Source organism: Phyllostomus discolor, chromosome 4 (assembly GCF_004126475.2).
Source record: "Phyllostomus discolor isolate MPI-MPIP mPhyDis1 chromosome 4, mPhyDis1.pri.v3, whole genome shotgun sequence".
Taxonomy (NCBI): Eukaryota; Metazoa; Chordata; class Mammalia; order Chiroptera; family Phyllostomidae; genus Phyllostomus; species Phyllostomus discolor.
Genome location: NC_040906.2, coordinates 184,640,877 through 184,662,238, shown reverse-complemented (window position 1 = coordinate 184,662,238; position 21,362 = coordinate 184,640,877). Strand labels below are relative to the sequence as shown.

Here is a 21,362-nt window from a genome sequence, read left to right as displayed (position 1 = left end):
TAAAGAAGACAGCTACCCTCCATTTTCTTCTCTCTCTTTCCCACATCCCCCGCCCGCCCCACGCAATCTAAGGCGTTCACCACCTGTTTCCCAGGCCTCCAAGAGTACGTTCCTAGCAATTTCGCTGATACCCTCACATTCCTCACCTTGGAACCAGAGGGGGCGGGAGACGACTGCTGTCACTCAAGCCGGCGGCCCAATGGGAGGGAAGCAATCCCCGCCTCCTTCCTGGGCTGTATTGCGGGCATGCGCAGTGCGTATCCCAACGCCAACACCCATCAGCTGATTGTTGTAGCTGGGGCCTCTGGACCCGGTGAAAGCCTGCGGCCGGAGGAGGAGGAGGAGAAAGCCGAGGAGGTTGGGGTAAGGTGAGTGTGTGGCGGAGGGCCCCTAGCCGGGACTTGGAGGCGCGAGGTCCCTGTGGCTTCCGCGTCTTCTGGTTTATGTGCGTTGTCATGTGGCCGTCCTGCGTTGTGCGGCCGGCTCTTCCCAGCTCGCGGACCGCCCATCGCTCCCCACGATCCCCGGCCCCAGTCCCGGCCCCAGTCCCGGCCCCAGTCCCGGCCCCAGTCCCGGCGCGGGTGATTGGCGTGGTCAGGCGGCCGGGCTTGGCGGCCCGGCCAGTGGAACCAGTCCGGCGCCTGCAGCTCGCCGCCTCCCGCGGCCGCCGTGGTCCTCGCTCGCTCAGGAGCACCTGCGGGACCGCCCCAGAGCCAGCCCCGGCCAGCTCAGGAATCCTGCTTGAGCCTGCAGCGGGACGCGAATCGACCTCTTCCTCTTTTTAACCCATTGATTTAGAAAACACGTTAAAGTTCTCCCTCTTGATACAGAATATATGAAAATATATGGCTATAGTAACGGAACTGTAGACATTTATTCAGAGGCTCACTGTGGTTGATTTTCTGTTTGGCTTGATTAAGGCTGCCTTTCCTAGATTTCAGTACGCGTCATTAACTGGTTTATATAAAGACCTTTAGACATGCATAAAATATTTCAAGATGTCACACCTCTCTTGTTTTCTAGGTTGTTACAATATTTTTTCTCGCAAGTTTCTTGCATTTGCCTGGCTCTTGGATACATACATTAATTTTGTTTAATTCCCATCAGCGTATTCTGAATTTAACTCTGTAATTTAAAACTTGTACAGCATCTGGAAGAATAGGAAATGATTGTGAAATGCTATTCTGTTTAGTAATGTTGGAGGCGGAGGTTTCTTCGAGGGGTGGCCTGAGCCTCAGCGGGGCACAAACTGATAAAGGCGTTAAACTGCCTTGTGTTGCGGACGGGAGTCTGCTTTGCAGGCCACTTGAGAAGTTCATCTCAAACTTAGGACTGGTTAAGAGTTAGGCTCTAGTTTCAAAGTTTCTGTAGAAGTTAATATGATACTATATTAACTGACTAAGGTCTACATCATTTTTCTTGGGGTGTTTTACGTACTGCCGCTCTGGATAACAAAAGTCAAACCAAAAGCTTTGGTTAGGATACCAAACTTTAGCTAAGTGCTTGCTAGTGGATGAAAAATGTATAAAACATCTGCAGTAAGTCTGAGTAAAGTTTGCCGTGATTCCATTTAATTTGGAAGTTTAGTTTGTGAAAGGGTGGAAAACAATCCTTGAAATTGTGAACTAAGACCGAATAATAGTTTAACAGACGGAAGAGCTGAGCTAAAGAATGTGGCTACTGTCTCATTTATATTCCAGAGGTATAGATAGGTATTCAACAGTGTACTAACTAGATCACTTTAAATGGTGATTAGCACTGTGAGGCAGTAAGTCAGAGAGGTCAGTGGATTGTGGCCGGGGTGGTGACTTTTCACTTCAGATCCCAGTGGTCTCTATCCAAAGGCTTCTCTGTCATGTGACAAGACATTGCTGGGAAAAAGGGGCCAGTCACATGCAGATCATGGGAGGAAAAGTCTTCTAGAGATAGGAAACGGCACCAAGCACAGGCCACGAGGCAGCAGTAGGCCTGGACGTTCGGGATCTGACAGAAGGCACTGGCATTCGGTGTGTCAAAAATGGTGACATTTACCCGAAAACTGGTTGTGTGTTCTTAGAAAACAGGTACATTTATTCATTCATTCTATAAATATTTATTAAACACCTATTATATAGCCAGGTACTGAGGAAAGAGCAGTCTACAAAATAGACTGCTCCCCCCTCATTAATTGGTTTATATAAAGACCTTTAAAACACATAAAATATTTCAAGATGCCTCCCCTTTTTGCGTTTTAGGTTGTTACTTTAAAATCTGACATGAAGAAAAAAAAGACATTGCTTTTTCTGTCAAATGTTATATTTTGACAAATATTTTTTACATTGTGGGACATGAGGTGGAGAGAAACCAATGCTTTATGCTAGTGCTCATGATTAAGAAAGTGAAACTGACTATTTCTATTGCTATGCCCATGCCCAAATGCTTAAATGTCTTGTCCAAGGTAGAGATTTCTGGTTGTCAGTTCCACTGGTACCTGAAAAGGAAATTGGCAACTGTCTGTAACTTCAAAGACATGTAAACACTAATTAGAGTTAAGAGTATGACTTGTATAGAGTACAATCATACAAGAGTCACTTGTATAGAGTAGGTGTTTTTGTGTATGGGGATGGAGAAGCCCCACCTAAAAGAGTAGAAGAGAGTACATAAATAAGAAAAAGGAACATTTCCTCATTCAGTGTGTTTGTGTTGGCTGTGAGCCAGTTTTTCTAGAGCCATAGTTGACAGAGGGAAAGGAAAACAAAAGATGTCATTGAGCAGGAGCAAATTGTGCCCGTCCATGTAGTAGAATTTGACTATAAAAGGAATGAAGTGTTGATTGATAACATCAATATGAATGGACCACAAAAACATGCAGAGAGAAAGAAGCCAGTCACCAAAGAACACATATTGTGTTGTGATTCCACCTTGTGAAGATATGAAGTGGACTGGTGGTTGCCTGCAGCTGGGGAGGTTGGAGAGCAAGGGGGAGTGACTATGGATATGGGCTTTATTTTTAGGGTAATGGAATGTTCTAAGTGTGAAGTGTTGATGGTTGCCCAATTTGTGAATATTTTAAAAAATTTTTTATTGTTCAGTTACAGTTGTCCCCATTTTTCCCACATTGCTCTCCCCTGCCCACCTCCCACTGTCAGTCCCCCCCCCCATTGTCCCTGCCCATGAATCCTCTGTTCATGTTCCTTGACTTGACCCATCTGTCCCCTTCATTCCCCCATTATCCCTCTCCACCCTCCACTCTGGTTATTGTCAGTTTGCTCTTTATTTCCATGTCTTTGGTTCTATTTTGCTTGCGTGTTTGTTTTGTTGATTAGGTTCCACTTAAAGGTGAGATCATATGGTATTTGTTTTTCACCGCCTGACTTATTTCACTTAGCATAATTGCTCTCCAGCTCCATCCATGCTGTCACAAAGGGTAGGAGCTCCTTCTTTCTTTCTGCTGCATAGTATTCCATTGTGTAAATGCACCAGTTTTTTGATCCATTCATTTACTGATGGGCACTTAAGCTGTTTCCAGCACTTGGCTATGTGTCTTTGTGAATATTTTAAAACACTTTTGGATCGTACACTTTAAAGGAATGAATCACATGATAATGTGAATTATATCTCAATAAAGCTTTTACTGAAAAACAAAATAGATGCAGAATTTCAAGATCCAATTGGTGCTTTGTAGGACACTTAGACTCATTGAATCCCCAGATCTAGGCTTGTTCTGTCTGGGCCCTAGCACTTCAGGTCACTGCAGGCCCATGTCCAAGGCTACCTGGAAGGAGGTTTATTTCTGCCACCCTTCGGCAGTGGTTCTGTGGTCTGAGTTAAGGTTTTATTTACCCTTTTATGAAATTGGTTTTAGATCTATCTCTAGGACTTGGTGAGGTCCCGAGAGCCCAGAATAGATAAATTGGACCTGTGGGTTAATGGGAAAGAGTAGAGAGCATCTAAAAGCTCTCAGAAATTCCAGGGTGGCTGGGCGCATGCTGGAGTTTCAGGCATGGAACCAGTACTGTTCTGCCCATCTCAACAGTGCAGTTGTGCTTCCTGCCAGCACTGGCCCTCAGAACAAAGATATGTATTTCCTTGTGGCCTCTTCTCCCCTGCCAGAAATCTCCAGTGGTTTCTTATCACAACACATTCAAACTAAACCTAGCATGTAGGGCCCTCCTTCTTCTGTGGCATTTATTCTGTGGGGTAGCCAAGCACGGGTAGCTTTGGAACCAGGGCCAGGGGATTGAAGCCCACCTCTACCTGGTGTATGGGTTGGTTACCTTTCCAGCTACTTAATCTTTATAAGCCACACTTTGCTCATCGTTAAAACAAGGTTTATTTACTACTACCTACTTTTTAAAGGGGAGATTTTGAAAATTGAACTAGATAATCTATGTGAAGTCCTTTTCATTTCACAGGTGTGCAGGGAATGTTTGGTCATCCCCCACTTTCTGTCGGTGTTGTCTTCCACTTGTCCCAGCCGTGAGTCCTCCGACTTGGAGTTGCCCAGGAACCTCTTCGTTCTTTGGCAATGACACAGTGTGTTTGTCTTGTGCACATGTTCTGGGTCTGTCCACTCCAGGCTTTATTGCATTGCCTTTGTTGCTTTCGTTACCAGTCATGCCCAGGTATTGGAATCTTACGCTTCTGTTATATGAATTCTTTTTAGACAAGGGCCATAGTGATATTTTTTTTTCATAGTCCCTGTCACTCACTATTGACTTTTTTAGTGATTTGTATTGCTTTTGTTGTTTTATACATTGTTAACTTTATCCTTTCTCCTAAGAAACAAACTTGACCTCAGCAGCTTCTTTACATTTGTTCTTTTATTTGCTTGCAGCCCCCAGGTGCTTACTTTAATGTGGGGCCTGCAGCAGATGCGTAGTGGAGAGTTGGCGTATAGATTGACCACTCACAGCTTTGCAGTGTTCCGTGCATACGCTGTGAGAAGGTGGTGCAGGAGTAGTCAACATTCTTCGCGGTGCACAGTCCTGTACATAGGATACCCCTTTCTAGTTCTTTCTTTTCACACTCCAATGGTATGGTGTGGATAGAGGAAGAAAAGAACTTCACCTTTCCTCCTTCCCGTAGCTGCATCCTAGCTTAGCCTTCTCTCCTGGTGCTGGCTTCAGGAGGAGGAGTCGTTCTTGCTCTGTCAGGAAGGTGTATGTGTGATGAGCACAGGGCTGTCCTTTTGTCCTTACTTGTTGGCTTTGCTCTTTCAAACTTGACCTCCTTTTTCATCTCTGAAATTAGAGATTCATGCATAAGTTTCTGAGCTGTTCCTACAGGTATTAAAGATAGATATAGCAGTGACATTCCTGGAGATAGCCTGAAGTCTGTATTCCATATAATAAATATTTAAATACCTGACCTGTGCTAGAAATTGTTTTAAATGTTGGGAAAAGAAAGATAGGTAGCATGTGGGCCCTGCCTTTAGTTGCCTGGAGTTTAGTTATAGATAAAATATATAAACAATTAAAATTATACATAGAAAAGAGACTTAACAATTTTTCCTTAGAAAAATCACAGAAGTTCAAAGGGAATGTACAGTTTGAACCTTATTTTGTTGAGACATGTTTAACTTACCTCTATCCTTTAAAGTTTTTTTTTTTTTAAGATTTTATTTATTTATTTTTAGAGAGGGAAGGGAGGGAGAAAGAGAAAGAGAAAAACATCAATGTGCGGTTGCTGGGAGCCGTGGCCTGCAACCCAGGCATGTGCCCCGACTGGAAATCGAACCTGTGATGCTTTGGTTTGCAGCCTGCGCTCAATCCACTGAGCTACGCCAGCCAGGGCTTTGTTTTGTTTTTTTGATAGACATAGGAGTTTTACTATTTGATGTTAGATTTCAACCCTTTAGGTTAATCAGATTTGTCCTTGTAACCTCCCAAATCGACACGACAGTTTAGAAACTATAAGCTAATAACTTTAAAAATATAATGATGTGACTTTTCTCTTATGGTATTCAGGTGACTGCTTAGAAAACTGCGTGGCCCACCAACATCTGATGACATTACTGACTAAGCAGAGCAGCCATGTCTTATACTCCAGGGACTGTCGGCGACCCCACTCAGCTGGCCCAGCGCATCTCCTCCAACATCCAGAAGATCACACAGTGCTGTGAGTTGAGTTTTAAATTGACTCCACTGTTTGCTTTCAATTATTGACTGACCTTGGTGGAGTTTATAAAAGGACAACTACTAGTGATTGAGAGGGGGAGGGGCATTCCTTTACAAATAGATCCTAAAAGGCTAGAACTATTTAGAATGGATGTAAGAAATAATTATATATAGAAGAGGTAGCACTTAACTGCATTTCCTTATTGCTTCAGGCTCATAATACACATAATTACATTAACAAAATAAAAATTATAAAAGGTAGAGATATTTGTTTTTGCTTTAAATCTATCCAGTTCTAGATGAGATTAATGAGACTCAATGACTAAGTCTCACAGGTTTGGGACTGGGCAGCACTATCGCATTTTCAGGGAACATATGTTTATTAAAAAAGTCTGGCCGGACATGGTTTAGGTTAGTTTTGTAAAAGGTAGATAGCGGTACGTTACTCAGGAGCAGGGAAGAACTGAGGGGGAACATGGATGCAGACACGGAAGATGACCATCTGGGCTCCTCGCAGATTCCTTTGCTGTACTTGTTAAAGGCAGAATGCTAGTAGACTAGTCCACTGCGTCGTTTTATTAGAAGTCATTACTCCTCAGAATACACATAAGACTAAAAAAAATCACTGTAACAGATTGGAGCCTATAGATTTTTTGCTTTGTTTTGTTCTTTGTTTCTAAATCTCAGCTAATCACATACCTGGATGATTCCAGTCATTTCATGGTCAATGTTTTGGCCCTGTGGGCATTCCTTGGGCACCACTCTGTCAGAGGGTTAGTGTAGTTTTATTCTTCAGCCTACTTTGTTAAGGCTGCCCTTTTTACCAGAAGGCAAACACATTGTGGAAACAAGCACTGTTTTCAGATGCACAAACTGTGTATCTTTATGTAACCATTAACTTCCCAACAATTATTACTCTACACGAATGATTTGAATGAGATGTCAGTGTGTTTTGGGGAAGAGGACATAAAATTAAATTATAGGTGGTCCTAAAAAAGTACCACTGTGCACTTTGTAGAATAATGCTTTTTCTGATTTGGATTAATTCTTCTTTTCTTTGGCTCTTCTTAGAGGAGCAAGGAGGTGAATAGTGTGGCGGTATCATGCTGTCCCTGGCTGGGACTGTAGGAATGGGGCATCAGGGATTGTTCCAGTTTGTGTCACCGCACCAGCATTGTCTCCACTGTGTCTGGCTTCCTGTCTATTCTGATGATAGTCGAAAGGGCCTCCCCTTCCTTTGGCTCCTCATTGCTGTTTAGAAGTCATGCCTGTCTGTCTCAGACTACCTGTGCGGAAATTAGGAGAGCTTATCATTTTAATTTACACATGTGGGAAATTAGGACCTTTGTGTGAAAAAGGCAGCCAGGAGGTCTTCCTCTGAAGAACAGAGCAGGTCAGGTATCCCCAAGCCAAACAGCGCCAGGACTTCTGGGAAAAAGGAGAACTGACAACTGTGCACTGAGCTGACAGAGGCAGTAAGCACTGGGTCACACGAAAGGCACCTTGGGGAGATTGCATGTGAGCTTGAACTGGAAGGGGTTAAGGGGTAGCTTCAGTCAGGTCTTGATCCCTGAGAAAGAAGTCAGTTGAATCAGCCAGATGAGACTAATAAACTAGACCAGAGCTGCATGCACATGGCTTAGTTGATAGCTGAGTGTGCAACTACACTGTGGTGCAGGGCAGTCTTGGAGAGGCGATAAGACCCACTGCTGTGCTCTGTGAAGACCTGTCAACATGGGGATTGTTCAGCCATGAGAAGGTACAGTCACCACCTTCAGATATTGGAAGCACTGCCTTGTGTAAGACATAAGAAATGTATTCAGCGTGATCGTTAAGGCCTCCGCAAATGACTGCGACTTCAGCTTGGGAAGAAGTAAGGGCTTTTGAATAATCGAAGTTGTTCAGGGATGGAGTTAGTTGCTTGCCTCTGGAGGAAAGTGATCCCTGTTTTTAAGTGACTAGCCTACAGTGGTCAGATATTTTCCAGGCCCGTTATTGAGAGTTTTAAATTCTGAAATAATGGTTCAGACTAAGTGACTTAATTTTGAGAGGCTGTCTTTACTCAGGCAGCAGGTAATTCACAGAGCACCTACTGCTTGCTCATCACTGCTCCAGACCCTGGGAATCCAGCAGTAAACCAGATCCACAGGCCCTGTTCTGTAGTTTGCAGTGTAAGAAAAAGCAGATGGTAAAAAGAAAAAGTTAATGCACAACCTAATTTCCTATGAAGAAAGTACCATGAGAGTCATGGGCAGCTGCCTTAGCTTAGATGGTGCCCTGCATGAGGATGAGAAGGAGCTGGTGGTGAGCAGATAGTGGGAAAGAGCATTTAAATGGGGGTCACAGGTGGTATTTTTTTAAAAAAAGCACTCCAGAGCTTGGCATGAGCAGCAAATACCAAAAACAAGAGAAGTCCAGTGTGTCTGAAATGTAGCACTCAAGGCCAGACTGAGCAGAAGTGAAATCAGAGAGGAGGCTGAGCAGGTCACCCAGAGCCTTGGAGGCTATCTAGGGAGTTTAGATTTCATTCTAAGAGTCAGGGAAGAAACACAATCAGATCTGCACTTTGAAAAGATTGCTTTGCTTTGGCTTCTCTTAGAAAATAGACTTTGGGGAAATTAAGGGGGATACATTGGCCATGAGAGAGAGATCGGCATGTATTGGGGTGGTGGCAGTGGGAACAGAGAGAAATGATGGACTTACTGATGAATGCAGATGGACTGGAAGAAAGAGAAGGATCCACATGACTCATGGTTTTTGTGTTGAGCAACCAAGTGGACGGCGGTGAGCACATACTGAGATGGGAAGTACCACAGTTCAGAGAAGTGGGGAGCGTTTTGTTTTGGTCACGCAGATTTTGAGATGTCTTTTAAACACCTAAGTGAAGATGTCAAACATTTATTTTAGATATATGGCTTAGGAGATCAGAGTGTCATTGGAGCATTAATGGTATTTAAAACCATAGGTCTAAAATAATCTCAGCGCCGAGTAGAGTTAAGAGGGCTGGCGTGTTAAAAATGTGCAGGTCAGGAAGCAGAGAGAAAGCAGCATAAAGAATTGGGAGTGACCAGAGAGATGACAATAAAATTAGGATATCATGGATTTCCAGAAATCAAGGAAAAGAAAAAAGAAAAAAGATAGTGCCTCAAGACTGAGCGAGGCATCATCTATGTCTAAAGCAGTGGAGAGATTAAGATGAAAGCAGGTAATTGGATCTTGCAAACTGGTGACTGGAAAAGTGGTCTCATATCCATGTTGCAAGTATAGATGGAGAAAAGGAAGAAGGACCAAGACTTCCCAGAATCCTGCTCACTTCTGCTTATACTACCAACCAGAATTGAGATGGTCACATGGCTATACCTAGCTGCTAGGAAGGCTGGATGGCAGTGTGCTCACTAACATTGGGGATTTTTGCTTCATGTGAGAGAGAAGGAAAAACATCAATATTTAGCGCGTAACTGGCTGATTTTACCATGGAAGTGGAAAGAACATTAAAGAAAGGGTTGCATTTTCCACTACAAAAGTGATTCTAGGTAGAGTATAACTGTAAAAGGATACCTTTGAGGGCTAGAGGGAAAGGGGAACAGATCTTTCGTGTCTGGTTTGCCTTTCATCCGCTGGACGGGGTTGTGTGGCGTGGGTGGTAAATGTGGTAGGTGAAGATGGGGAGTTTCCATCTGATTGAGCTGTTTTTAAACAGAATAGGAGGCACAGGCTGATGGGAGTCTGTGGAAAGAAGAGAAAGTGATTACTTGTAGTTTTGAGGATTGAGAGAATTGACATACCTCAGAAGCAGAGAGGGGTTAGTGGCAAGTTGAGTATTCATTTGAGATTCGGGGTCTTGAATTTAGTGAAACCAGTCATCACTGTGCATTTTCTCTAACTCTGGGGATTCAGTGTCTAACTGAAGGGAAATGCAGATTTAGAGAGAGCCAGTTATTAAAAGCTTCACCTACCATCCAGTGTGTGTCACAGAGAAGCACTGTGAAGAAATCACATGGAAGTGAAAGGCAGAAGTGTGAAATTTCAGTTCCCTTTTTTTTTTTCCCATCTGGTAATGCTAATTATACTGGATGTGATTGAATCAAATGGTACTTTGCACCACATTTAGGTGCTCTCTTCACACTACATTTGCATCCTGTGAATTTGTGTCTGCACTAATTATCTAGTTTTGCAGACGAAACCTGAAGAGAAGATGCTGTAAATAAAGAAATACCCTTGTGGTTAGAATCTGTGAATGTATCCAACCACAGCTAAAGTTTTCTGGAACACTGCAGTGGGAAAAGTTTATTTTTCAATTACTTTTGATATAGGTCGATGAAAACTTGCAAAATACTGAATTGTATGGTTTAGTTTATAACGAAAAAATAGCTATGAGAAAGAGTTTTTCTTCTTGGAGGAACCTAAGGGTAGGATTTAGTAAGATGGGAGTTCCGTTCTGCCCCCCCCCCCCCAGTATTTTATTCTGGCAGCTTGGTTTTGCAAAGAAATAGGATAGAAGGAACAGAATGTATTTAAACTTTTTTCTTAAACCGTTTGCTAAAAATAATGCATAGTCTTATCAATTTTCTGTACTAATGAAGTATTTAAACCACAGTGCAGTAATATAGTTTATGCCAAACAAAACATATAAATATGAATACTTAAATGTAAAATACATTACACAAAAATAGATTAAAGTAATATAACTTTTTAATACTTTATTAAGGATTTCTCTGTGGAGCAATGAAATGATGAAGAAAATATTTTCGTCCTGTGAGGGAATGTGTTCTGTTGACTTTGTCACGGAGTCAGCAGTGTGTCTGTGCCCCCAGTGCTGCCCCCTTCCTGGGCATTGTTCTCTGTCGTGGCCCCAAGGTGGCGTCCGGTCTTTTTCAACTCCTGCTCCAGGCCGCCGTTCCCAGTAGACTAGGGTTGGCCTGGAAATCAAACCCCGGGCTATCCCAGGTCTAGAAAATCATCATGAATCAAAGAAATGGTTGGATTCAGTTCTCAAGCTTTGGCATGAGATATTCAAAAGTCACATTTTTATTAGCAGTAACTAGAAATGAGATATATGCCCATTTACCCTTTATCATCTGTATTTTCTTTGAGACAAACTGCTCTCAGTGATGTGTATAGTGCAAGACCAAGCAAGCCTTTGTGGGTTGAAATGGCTGAGCTTGTTGTACAAGGTAAACCAGGGTAGGATATTTTCACTGGGGCCCCTCACTTTATGTAAACATGAACAATATAAAAAAATGTACTCAGGACACACAGACCACACAGAAAGAGCTCATGTTTTTGAAAGGAACAGAATAAATATATTGAAATTATCACATAATTATTGTTTTTAACTTTAGAAAATAGATGTACAATGTACATATTGAGTACTGCACCAATTATTAGGGTATTAGTAGTTCAGTGCACAGAATGTTGGTAGCCCCTGAAGCTCCTCTCATGCCGATGCCCTCTTCAAAGGTAACCAGCGTCTTCTAACATCACCGATTAGTTTTAAAGTCTTTAAACTTTATTTAATAGGATCAAATAACATGTTTAGGGTTGGACTTCTTCCTGCCATTACGTTTTTGGAGTTCCTCCCTGTGGTTGCATGTCGTGCGGGTCCTGTGTTTTCAGTACTGTATAGTATTCCGGTCCAAACACACTGCAGTCGGTTTTTTCTCTGTTCGGTGGACGTTTGGCATGTTCCTGGTTCTTTGTTTCTTTGCTGTTACGAGCAATGCCGAACATTGTTGTATGTTCTCTTGTTTCATGTGTGTGCCTAGGAATGGTTCGCTGGGCCTTAGGATATATGTGTGTTCAGTTATAGTAGACACAGCTGAACAGTTACCTGAAGCAGTTGTACCAGGTTACGTTCCCACCAGCCAGTGTATCAGAGTTTGTATTGCTCCAAATCCTTGCCACATTAGGCGCGTACAGTCTTACATTTTAGCCATAGTTGTATCTCACTGTGATTTATATTGCAATTCCCTGATTAGAATCAGACTTTTTAGAATGTCACCTAGTTAGAAAAAACAATGAGATGATAGGGAAAGTTTCTTATTAGACTAGCTATGTGTGTATGCATGCACATTTCCTGAAATCAGATCCAAAGAGCAGGGTGACCTTCAGTGAGCTACTTCACTTTCTAGGACATGGCTTTCTTGTATGTGTTTTCTGTGGGCTGGACTGTAGTCTTCCGGCTTGAACAGGCTATAATTTTAACGAAATTTTTAAAGAATCCTGAAAACTCCTCTAATACAGGCATGCTTATTCTCTTTGTTATTAAGAGACCAGTTGCTATATCTAGACCCATACTTCATACTTTTAAAAATCCTATAATAGAAAGTCATTCACAAGACCATCTAAGGTTCCATTAAGACTGGGTATTATTTTTAATTATTAAAAGGTGGGACAGTTGCAGTCACAAGGGATCCTGGTGTGAATCATGTCAGAATTTGCTAAGTATGGATTGGAGGAAATTGACAAATAGAAATGATAACAGCTGACCGTGAAACATAGTCCTTGAGATACAATTTTCCCATACGTACATGTTATAGTAAATCTTCCCACCAGGTCTTTAAACAGGAATCTGAAAGAGGAAGATACAGAGTGGCTGACAGGCAGCTTTTGGAAAACGAACACAGTTGATCCATTGGTAACATAAAGTATACTCATCTGAATTTATGATTTCAGAAGCTTTCCGCTCAAGTATGCTGGACTTACTACATGTGCGTGTGTGCATGTGTGTGTGTGTGTGTGTGTGTGTGTTTCAGAAGATTTGGGAAGGCAGAACTTTATAGGGAGGCATAAAATGTTTGAGCTTGAGCCTATTATAAAGGTTAAGAGAAGGTGACTGAAAAAATGATTATGTTGCATCTTTATGTTTTTATGCTTTAGCTTCTGTAGATTAAAGCTGTTAGTGCAACACAGATTTGTTTAGTGTTGAGAAAAGTTTACTCGTTTCTTTGTATTGTAATTAGTTTCTCATTCTGTGTGCATACTTTCCTCATTTACTAATAAGGACCAGTGCTTGGCCCTTGTCCCCATAAGGATTTTAGGATTGTGAGATGAATACAAAGCCTATACACAATCGTGAGTCTTTTTGTTACTTACGAGAATGAATACAATTCTTTTAGAGTCTGGTGAAGAGAACACTTGTTTTTACATCTTAACAAATGATTGCACAAAAGGGAAGCTGATATTGACTTCTCTTTTTTGGGTGCCACAGCAAGCTTTTCTTGAAAAAAAACAGCTCCAGTCCTGAGCAGTTAATGAATTTACTGGAACTGGAACCCAGGGATTGGAGACATATATATTTTTCCTGTTGGTGAGCACTGGTGGATGGGAAGATAATTTTTAGGGGAAAAGGAGTTGAAAACTTCTCCTTCCCTTTCTCCCTCCTCCTCTCTACCTCCCTCCTGAAATGCTGTGAGATAGATAGAGATAGATCTATCGATCTACTTCTAACATCACTCAGTTGAAAATACTGTTTTTTTCCACTTTGAGGAGAAAAACTCCAATAGCTTTGATTTCATTGTGATTTTCTTCATGCTTAAGGTGTCGACATTAAACATAGGTGTGGAAATTAATGTCTCATCCAAGGGAATGTTAACAGAGACTGACAACTTTTTCTTCTCTTCAGTGACTTCTGCACAAACAAGTGTGAGTGCTGTTTATGACTAAATGTGAGCGAACCCTTTTTGATTTAGGGATTAAAACGTTAACATATGGTTGGGTGCTTCGAGAAGCTTTATCACTCAGTGCTTCTATATGTGAGTCATCTGCATGCTTGTGTCCCGGACATGAATTTTCTTACTCTTGGTTCCAACCCCAAACCCTAGTACTCTGTGTCTTCACTCCCCGTATTCAAAAGTGTGAATCCTGTTGGTTCTACTTGCCAGATTTCTCCATTTCTCTCCACCTGTGCTGTTAACATTCAGGACCAAGCTGCTGCTGTTTTTTCTTTGCATGTTTGCAACCTCCATATTGTTCCTCCTGCTTCCGTTCCTGCCTGTGTGCAGTCTGTTCTCCACACTGGCGAAGAGTAGTCCCACAGTATCCAAGGTGAACTTGTAAAACAGTGAATCAGATCATGTCATCCCACAGCTTAAAACTCTATGACGACTTCCCCTGGCACTTACAATCAACACTAAATCGCAGCCGTGCCCCATAGTATCCTCCCAGGTCGGATTCCGCCCCCAGTGCCATCTCCTCCCTCTCTCCACCCGGAAGCTGCAACATTACAGCCAATCGGCCTCCTTTCCACTTCTGAAGCCACCCTGTCATTGTTACCTCAGGGCCTTTGCACTTGCTAGTCCTCTGCTTTAGACATCTTCCTAGACCTCCACATGGTCGCCTCCTTCTTGGTGTTCAGTTCTCAGCCCAAAGGTCACTTCCTTAGAGATAGATGTCTTCCCTGACTTATCATTGTGTTTCCTCCAATTATCCTTTTATTAGTAGTAAATTTGTTGCTAATAATAATTTATTATTTATTATTAGTATTAAGTATTATTAGCATAAGTATTATTAGTAAATTTTATTTACTTTTAGAGAGAGGGGGAGGGAGGGAGAAAAAGAGGGAGAGAAACAATGATGTGTGAGAGAGAGAGAGCAATCAGTTGCCTCTTACACACCTGCAAATGGAGACCTGGCCTGTAACCCAGGCACGTGCCCTGACCTGGAATCGAACCAGTGACCTTTTGGTTTGCAGACTAGCACTTAATCCACTAAGCCACACGGGGCCTTTTTATTAGTAAATTCAACTACTACAACTATTTACTGATTTTTTTTTTTGCATTCCCAGTTCCCTAAAGGAAAATAATGTCTTTTCACAGCTCTATCTGTACTACAGGAACAGTGCCTGGCTTGCCTCAGTCCTCAGTAGAATGGTAATGAATGCCCTCAAGTAGCTTATTCAATGTATTTAAATTACATTTATCTATTTTTAAGAAGTGGTGTAGTAGCCATTGGATAAATGTTTATTTTTCTTACCTTTGGCCATATGGTAGCAATCTTCTCTCACTTATTTTTAATAAGATGTTGGCTTGTGGGGTTTTTTTGTGTGTGTATTTCAACTTTTATTCTTTTTTTTTAAAGATTTTATTTATTTATTTTTAGAAAGGGAAGGGGGGAGAGAGAGAGAGAGAGAGAAACATCAATGTGCGGTTGCTTGGGGTTATGGCCTGCAACCCAGGAATGTACCCTGGCTTAGAATCGAACCTGGGACACTTTGGTTCCCAGCCCGTGCTCAATCCACTGAGCTATGCCAGCCAACTTTTATTCTTTATATATTTCTTCTAAGTGCCAGCATTTTTTTTTTTTGTTATCTGGCCTATAATGTCTTCTTTGGCTGGGAATCATGTCTTTTATACATAATTATATTCCTCAAGGACTTTACATACAGAGACTGTTAGGGATTGTTGGCTGACAAAGGCTAGAACAGAAAATTTTAGAAAAGAGGGTGTTGTGACCCCAAGATGTGACACTTGGAAAAGGGAAGAAGTGCAGTAAGGTGGGCAGCTCTCAGACACCGTAACTGCAACGGAAAATTACCTTGATGAGGGAGAAAGAAGGCATATATAGAAATCATAAAGGAGAGGTACATTCTCTTGTGGCGAGTCCTGTTCTTAAAAGGAAACAGTTCTTGAATGTGAACAGTGGAAAGAAAGGAAGAGGAACGAGAAGGGTCAAGAGATCACACTGGGATACATTGATGCACGGGACATTTCGAAAGTACTGGGGGCACATCACCTAGAGTGCAGCTAGGATTACTGCTTCCAATACTAGAAGGGCTGCCAGGCGGAAGAGGCTGCGGCAGTTCTTATCTTCATCTGTTTGGTGACTTTTTGTTGCTTTTCACCAGTGAATAAGCAATATTTTTCATTAAAGAGTAATTGCCTTTGATACTTAACTGAGAACTGGGTTTTTTTTTTCTTAAACCAGTAATTAATTAGTTTGCATATTAATTGATTTGGAAGAACCCAAAAGTTCTTATAAAATAGTGTTCTGTAAGTCTTAGTACATTTATTTTCTCCAGTCTTCCTACTTGGTAAAGTGTCATTATCACAATCATTGTTTGAAGAAACCACCATAGCAGTAGCATATTGCCTGTCCAAAGGGTGGCCATCTGCTTCTCTGGGATAGTTCGGTCTCCGTCTCATTTAAATGGAGGATAAAGAGGATCCATAAGAGGATACCCACTGGGGGTGCAGAAGCGTTTAGCTAAAAAAACTCCACGGAGGCCTGCTCATTCTGCATACCCAGAGGACTGCTGGAAGTGTGGGCGGAGAGCTGGGCGGAATGGCCCACATACATCCAGTGATTTTATCGGTATAGTATTGCCTGTGTATACAACCTGCTTTATTCAAAAATCTCTTTCTGGAGGGTATATAAGTATCTTTTATTAACTGTTACTCTGTGCCTTGTAGTTGGTATTTTGTATCTGTTGTTTGTGCATTGTTATTTGCTCTTTCCACCCACTCTATCAAGTGAGAAAATTCAGATCTGGAGTGGCTACTTGCTTAAGCTCATACAGCTGTTAAGTGGGGAGGCTGGTGTTTGAACCCAGGACCATCTAATCCACATAGCAGTGTGCATTTGGATCATGTTACATTTTACTAAGGCATTACTAAGGCATTTGACTTTTGCATTCATTCTATGAGGACTTATTAAGTACCCATGATGTCCTAGGCACAGTCTGGATGCTGTGGTTAGTAAATAAAATAAACAGAAACCTGCCTTTTAACCTCTAGTGGGAGAAGACAGACATAAGGTAAGTTATGTAGTATATTGGGGAAAGATGTCAAGTGTCATGAAAAGCAACAGTGATGAAAATGAACCAGTGGGGACTGGGTGTTCTGGAGAGGGGATTGCATTTATAAATGGGGTACACGGGAGCCGGGATAGTTGAACAAATATTTAAAGGAAGTAAGGGAATGTACCCTTCCATATCTGGGGAAAGAATGTTCTAGATGGGGCAAGAGCTGATACAGGGCCCTGCGTGGAGACATGCCTGGGGTGCTGGAGCAGTGGTCGGGGGCCCGGTGTACATGAAGCACAGGGAGTGGGAGCCACGGGTGGGCCTATTGGGGTCTTGCAGGACATTGTGAGGGCTCGGACTCTGCTCTGTGTAGGACAAAGGTTTTGAGTATTCAAATAAATGGAGTGTGGAAACAGACGTGTGAATTGTATCATTTCATCAGCATCACACTTTTTTATCTATTTAGAACTCAGGATTTGTTTGGGGAGGAGGTTGTAGTTCCCCAACTTTTAAACATATAATCTTAATATAAATAGTAAGTTCCCCAACTTTTAAACATATAACTTAGGATGAAATGTCCGTTAACAGAGGTTTGGTTAAATGACATATGGCGTATTCATGTAAGAGAGGAGGTGCGGTGCTGGGCTCAGCCAGAGTTTCGGATGTGTCAAGTAGTGACTATGAGTAGGGTGAGGGACTTGAGAACGCGTGCAAGAGAGTGATGTGATGACCGACTGGAGTGTACGCTGGGGCAGGAGGCAGGTGAAGGTGGGGGAGGGAGGAGGTCATGTGAGGGAAAGTGGCAAAGTGGTAGGGCCACGGTGGGTAGGTCCTGGTGGGTCAGAGGCTTGTGGAGTCAGGGTGCCAGTGGGTGTGAGCTGGCACACAGGAGGCGGTGACTTCCAAGTGGTGTGCACGAAACTAACGTGGAAGCATTACAGCTCTTGGTAACGAGGAGGCGTTTGGTATGATCGTGGAGTGAGTGACTGCAGTAGGGGAGAGGACAAGATCATTTGGGGAGAAACATGCAAAGAACTGAGGCCAGGATAGTGGGAGGGTCATGGACGTGTGTACTGAAACAAGAAGTGGAACAAGCTGAGAGTGACATTGAGCCAGGAGCCAAAACCCTCAGAGAGTGGGGGGAGGGGCAGCCCAATCCTGGGCAGTGATCATGGGCTTGTGCGCTCTGTGTCTGACCTTGTGCTCCTTGTCACTTGGTCTTCATTCTTGAATTTGCCCTGCTCTTTATTTCCTGGGTTCCTCTAGTTTCCACTTCACCAGTACCTATTACCTGGCCATCTTGTCTATGAGTTCTTTCATGATCTTCCTTTAAAATTGCAATAGCCTCATTGAATTAAAAAAATTGTGATTCTATTTTGGCTTTATAATTTATACCTTATCTGCTTTGTAGCAACATTTTTTTTCTTGCTGTGTTTTCTTTCTAGGGAGTTTGCTATTCTTTTCCATAATTTTAAATACATACATTTTGTGTGTGTTATTACATCTGATCTCTTTTTGTTGTTACTGTTATTCAGTAGAGTGAATTTGATTTCCCTGGCAGGAGAGTGCTGTGGAGGGGAAGTACCCAGTCTCTCTGCTCAAGGTCCCCTTTCTCTCTGTCCTTACTGAAGCAGCCTTTCCTTCCCTCTGCCTCTCAGCACCCAGTCTGGTGTAGGAGGGCTTTCCCCTCCAGTCTGGATGTCCCCAAGATGCACAGCCACCTCTTTCTAAGAAGTCTGCTTCATCCTAGAGAAAAATGGTACCTTCAGAGATTAGGCCCCTGAGTGTGGTTCGAGCCCCCTTCCCCACCTCCCCCAGCAGAGTACAGAGTATCCAGTCAGTTCCTTGTCAGTCCTGCTCCTGGTCCCGTGCAGGGCGCGACCATGACCTTCTGGAAGTGGATACTGGCTGCCATGTTGGAGCTCCGCCTCCACTGTTCTGCTCTGCAGATTCCCCTTATTCCCCTCCCCACACATATGCCTCCTGCTCGGGACCCGCTCTTTTCTATTATTCTTGACCACATGTACATTTTTGAGAATTTTTTTGTTGTCTTAATGTCTCTGAAAATGTAACTTGGGTGGGTTTTCCTTTTCCTCCCTCTTTGTTCTGCATGGCTTGAAGAGGGAAGAAGAGGGGAGATTCGGAAACCAACCATGGTTCCATAGGAAGCAGAAATCCATTTTCAGTGTTTTAGCGACATCAGAGCAGCCCTGACTTGGCAGATAGAACTGATCAGAAGTCAGGACTGAGATGGTGGTTGGGGGATCACTGCCAGGTCCGGGGATCACTGCCCGGTCTGGGGATCACTGCCACGTGCACTGGAGGGGAACTTCCTCTAGTGCCAGCCCCGGCTGCTGTGGGGGCCGAGGGAGAGGAATCAGGCCGTCCCTCCCTTGGGAGACACACTCAGCAGGGAGGCGGGCCAAGGGGGGCCGGCCGGGGGCCCTGGGGAGCCGGAAGGAGTGAGGCTTCACCTTAAGCCCACCCCCTGTTCGAGATCCTTTTTTTAAGGATTGTTTTAAATTGTAGAACTACCGAACAGATTTAATACATTCTGTCATAAATAGAAATAAACAAGTCAGGACTCTACATAAGCAAACCGAGAACAACTGTTTTGAGAAAACGCGGTAAAATAAATGCTTTACCATTGTAAGCTGTCTAGTTTTTAAAACAAAACTGTTGAAGCCTCACAACTGCAAGCCGCACGTACAAGACAACCTTGAGGCGGGAACAAAGCGCGGTTCTGCCGTTTGGCACTGTTCTCACATCTTTAAAAGCTAATGGTGCTTAGAGCAAAGGCCTGTTTCCTAGCTCCAGAATTCACACAGGTTGGTTTTTTTTTTTTTTCTCTTCAAGAACCATAGAACAGAGGCACCAGTGACAATACAACTTTGTTTCAAAGAACCTTGTAACAAAGCATTGCCTTTTTTAAAACATAGAACTTAAGAGGCAGTGAGAGAATCCTGGAGAAGAGTTACCTTTCAGACGCAGGTTAGGAGCTGGCTTCACAAGCCCGTGCCCGTGGTCGCTGCTCACACAAGTCACCTTCTGAAGGGGCCACAGCCTCCTCTGGGCCTCTGCGCCTTCTGAGTGTGGACTCTCAGCACAGGTGACCTGAGCAGGTCCATGTGACGAAATGTCAGGACAGAATGTCTTTGCTAAGGGAGGGCTTGCTGTGTTCTTCTCGCCGTGTTAGGAATCTGAAGCATTGTTTACATATAGTCGTCACATGACCTGTTTTTGTGCTTTATTTTTCATAAATGTGCCTTCAGTTTTAACTCTATTATTAAGCTGCAAAAAGTTTAAAATGCCCTAAATTTCCACTTTGTTAACTTCTGTTCCTTTCTGCCTTTGAAGTATCTGGGAAGAAACTCAATGAGAAACTTAAAGTTAAATGGTTCTAAGTTAGAGATTGCCTCGGGAAGCAGGGTGTGCCTCCCAGTGCCGGGAGGGCGAGCACAGCCCACCAGTGGGCCTGGCCCCCAGGGGCGCTTGTCCACTCAACACTAATGCTTTGGAAGGTCCTTCTTCATCGTTCTTGCCGCCCCTTCTTCCCTCCACAGTTTGTGTCAGTTCTTTCACCTGCAAAGAAGATAAGCCCCCTAGGGCAGAGCACAAGGTAGCCCACTGGAAAAAAGCCCATAATTATTTTGGTATCTTTCTTTCAGATTCTCCAGGGAGTGTCTCCACTTGAGATGGGCTTTTCAGAGTTATAACACACTTTTCCTAGTTTTTCTTGACATGTGAAGCAGACCAAGTTTACCTGTTTTTTCTGTAGAACCTTCGTGTGTTTAGACTTGCTGTCAGCTAGCCGACACCGAGTTTTCTTGTGATGCACTGTCCCATGCGCCTTGTCCCTTCTAAGGAACCCAGACCTTCGATTCTCTAATTGTAGCCAACTCACCGGTTTTCATATTGTATCATCTCCTGTAGTGCTCCAAGCCACTGTTTAGAACAGGCGGAGGGTTTGATAGGTGAGAAAAGAGTTGAGTCTAAAACAGAGTTTGTTTCTTTTAATACTTACTTGTTTTTCCCTAGTTGAGTTTCAGTCACATCCCTTGTATGTAACTGCTAGATACTTGTCAGGCAGCTGACTTTTCCCTCCTAAATACGGGATAAAACTGTCTTGTGTCAATTGATATGTATTATTATCCCTAAAATTCTTTTTTTTTAAGATTTTATTTATTTTTTTAGAGAGGGGAGGGAGGGAGAGAGAGAGAGAGAGAGAGAAACATCAGTGTGTAGTTGCTGGGGGTCATGGCCTGCAACCCAGGCATGTACCCTGACTGGGAATCGAACCTGCCACACTTTGGTTCGCAGCCCGCGCTCAATCCACTGAGCTATACCAGCCTGGGCTTATCCCTAAAATTCTTATATCAGAAATTAAGTTTTAGTGCCCACCCAAGAAAACATGGCCCACATTAGTTAGTTGTGTTAGTAAGAATATTCTTGTTCATTTCTGACTTCAGGAGAATAACATAAACCAGTTTATACTGTTAGTGCTCATTTGTTGAGTTCTTACT

General features: G+C 43.0%; 1 protein-coding gene across 3 annotated transcripts in view; it reads left to right on the top strand.

The window, feature by feature from the left end:
• The first annotated feature begins 248 nt into the window (after window positions 1-248).
• STX7 (syntaxin 7) overlaps window positions 249-21,362 on the top strand; it is a 38,980-nt gene continuing 17,866 nt past the window's right edge. The window contains exons 1-2 of one of the 3 annotated variants that reach the window (XM_028510443.2): window positions 249-368; window positions 5,949-6,099. In XM_028510443.2, coding sequence (XP_028366244.1) covers window positions 6,015-6,099 — 85 coding nt within the window. In that variant the 5' untranslated portion in view covers window positions 249-368; window positions 5,949-6,014. The remainder of the gene's footprint in view (window positions 369-5,948; window positions 6,100-21,362) is intronic. The other 2 variants (XM_028510444.2, XM_036024736.1) reach the window with 2 other exon arrangements.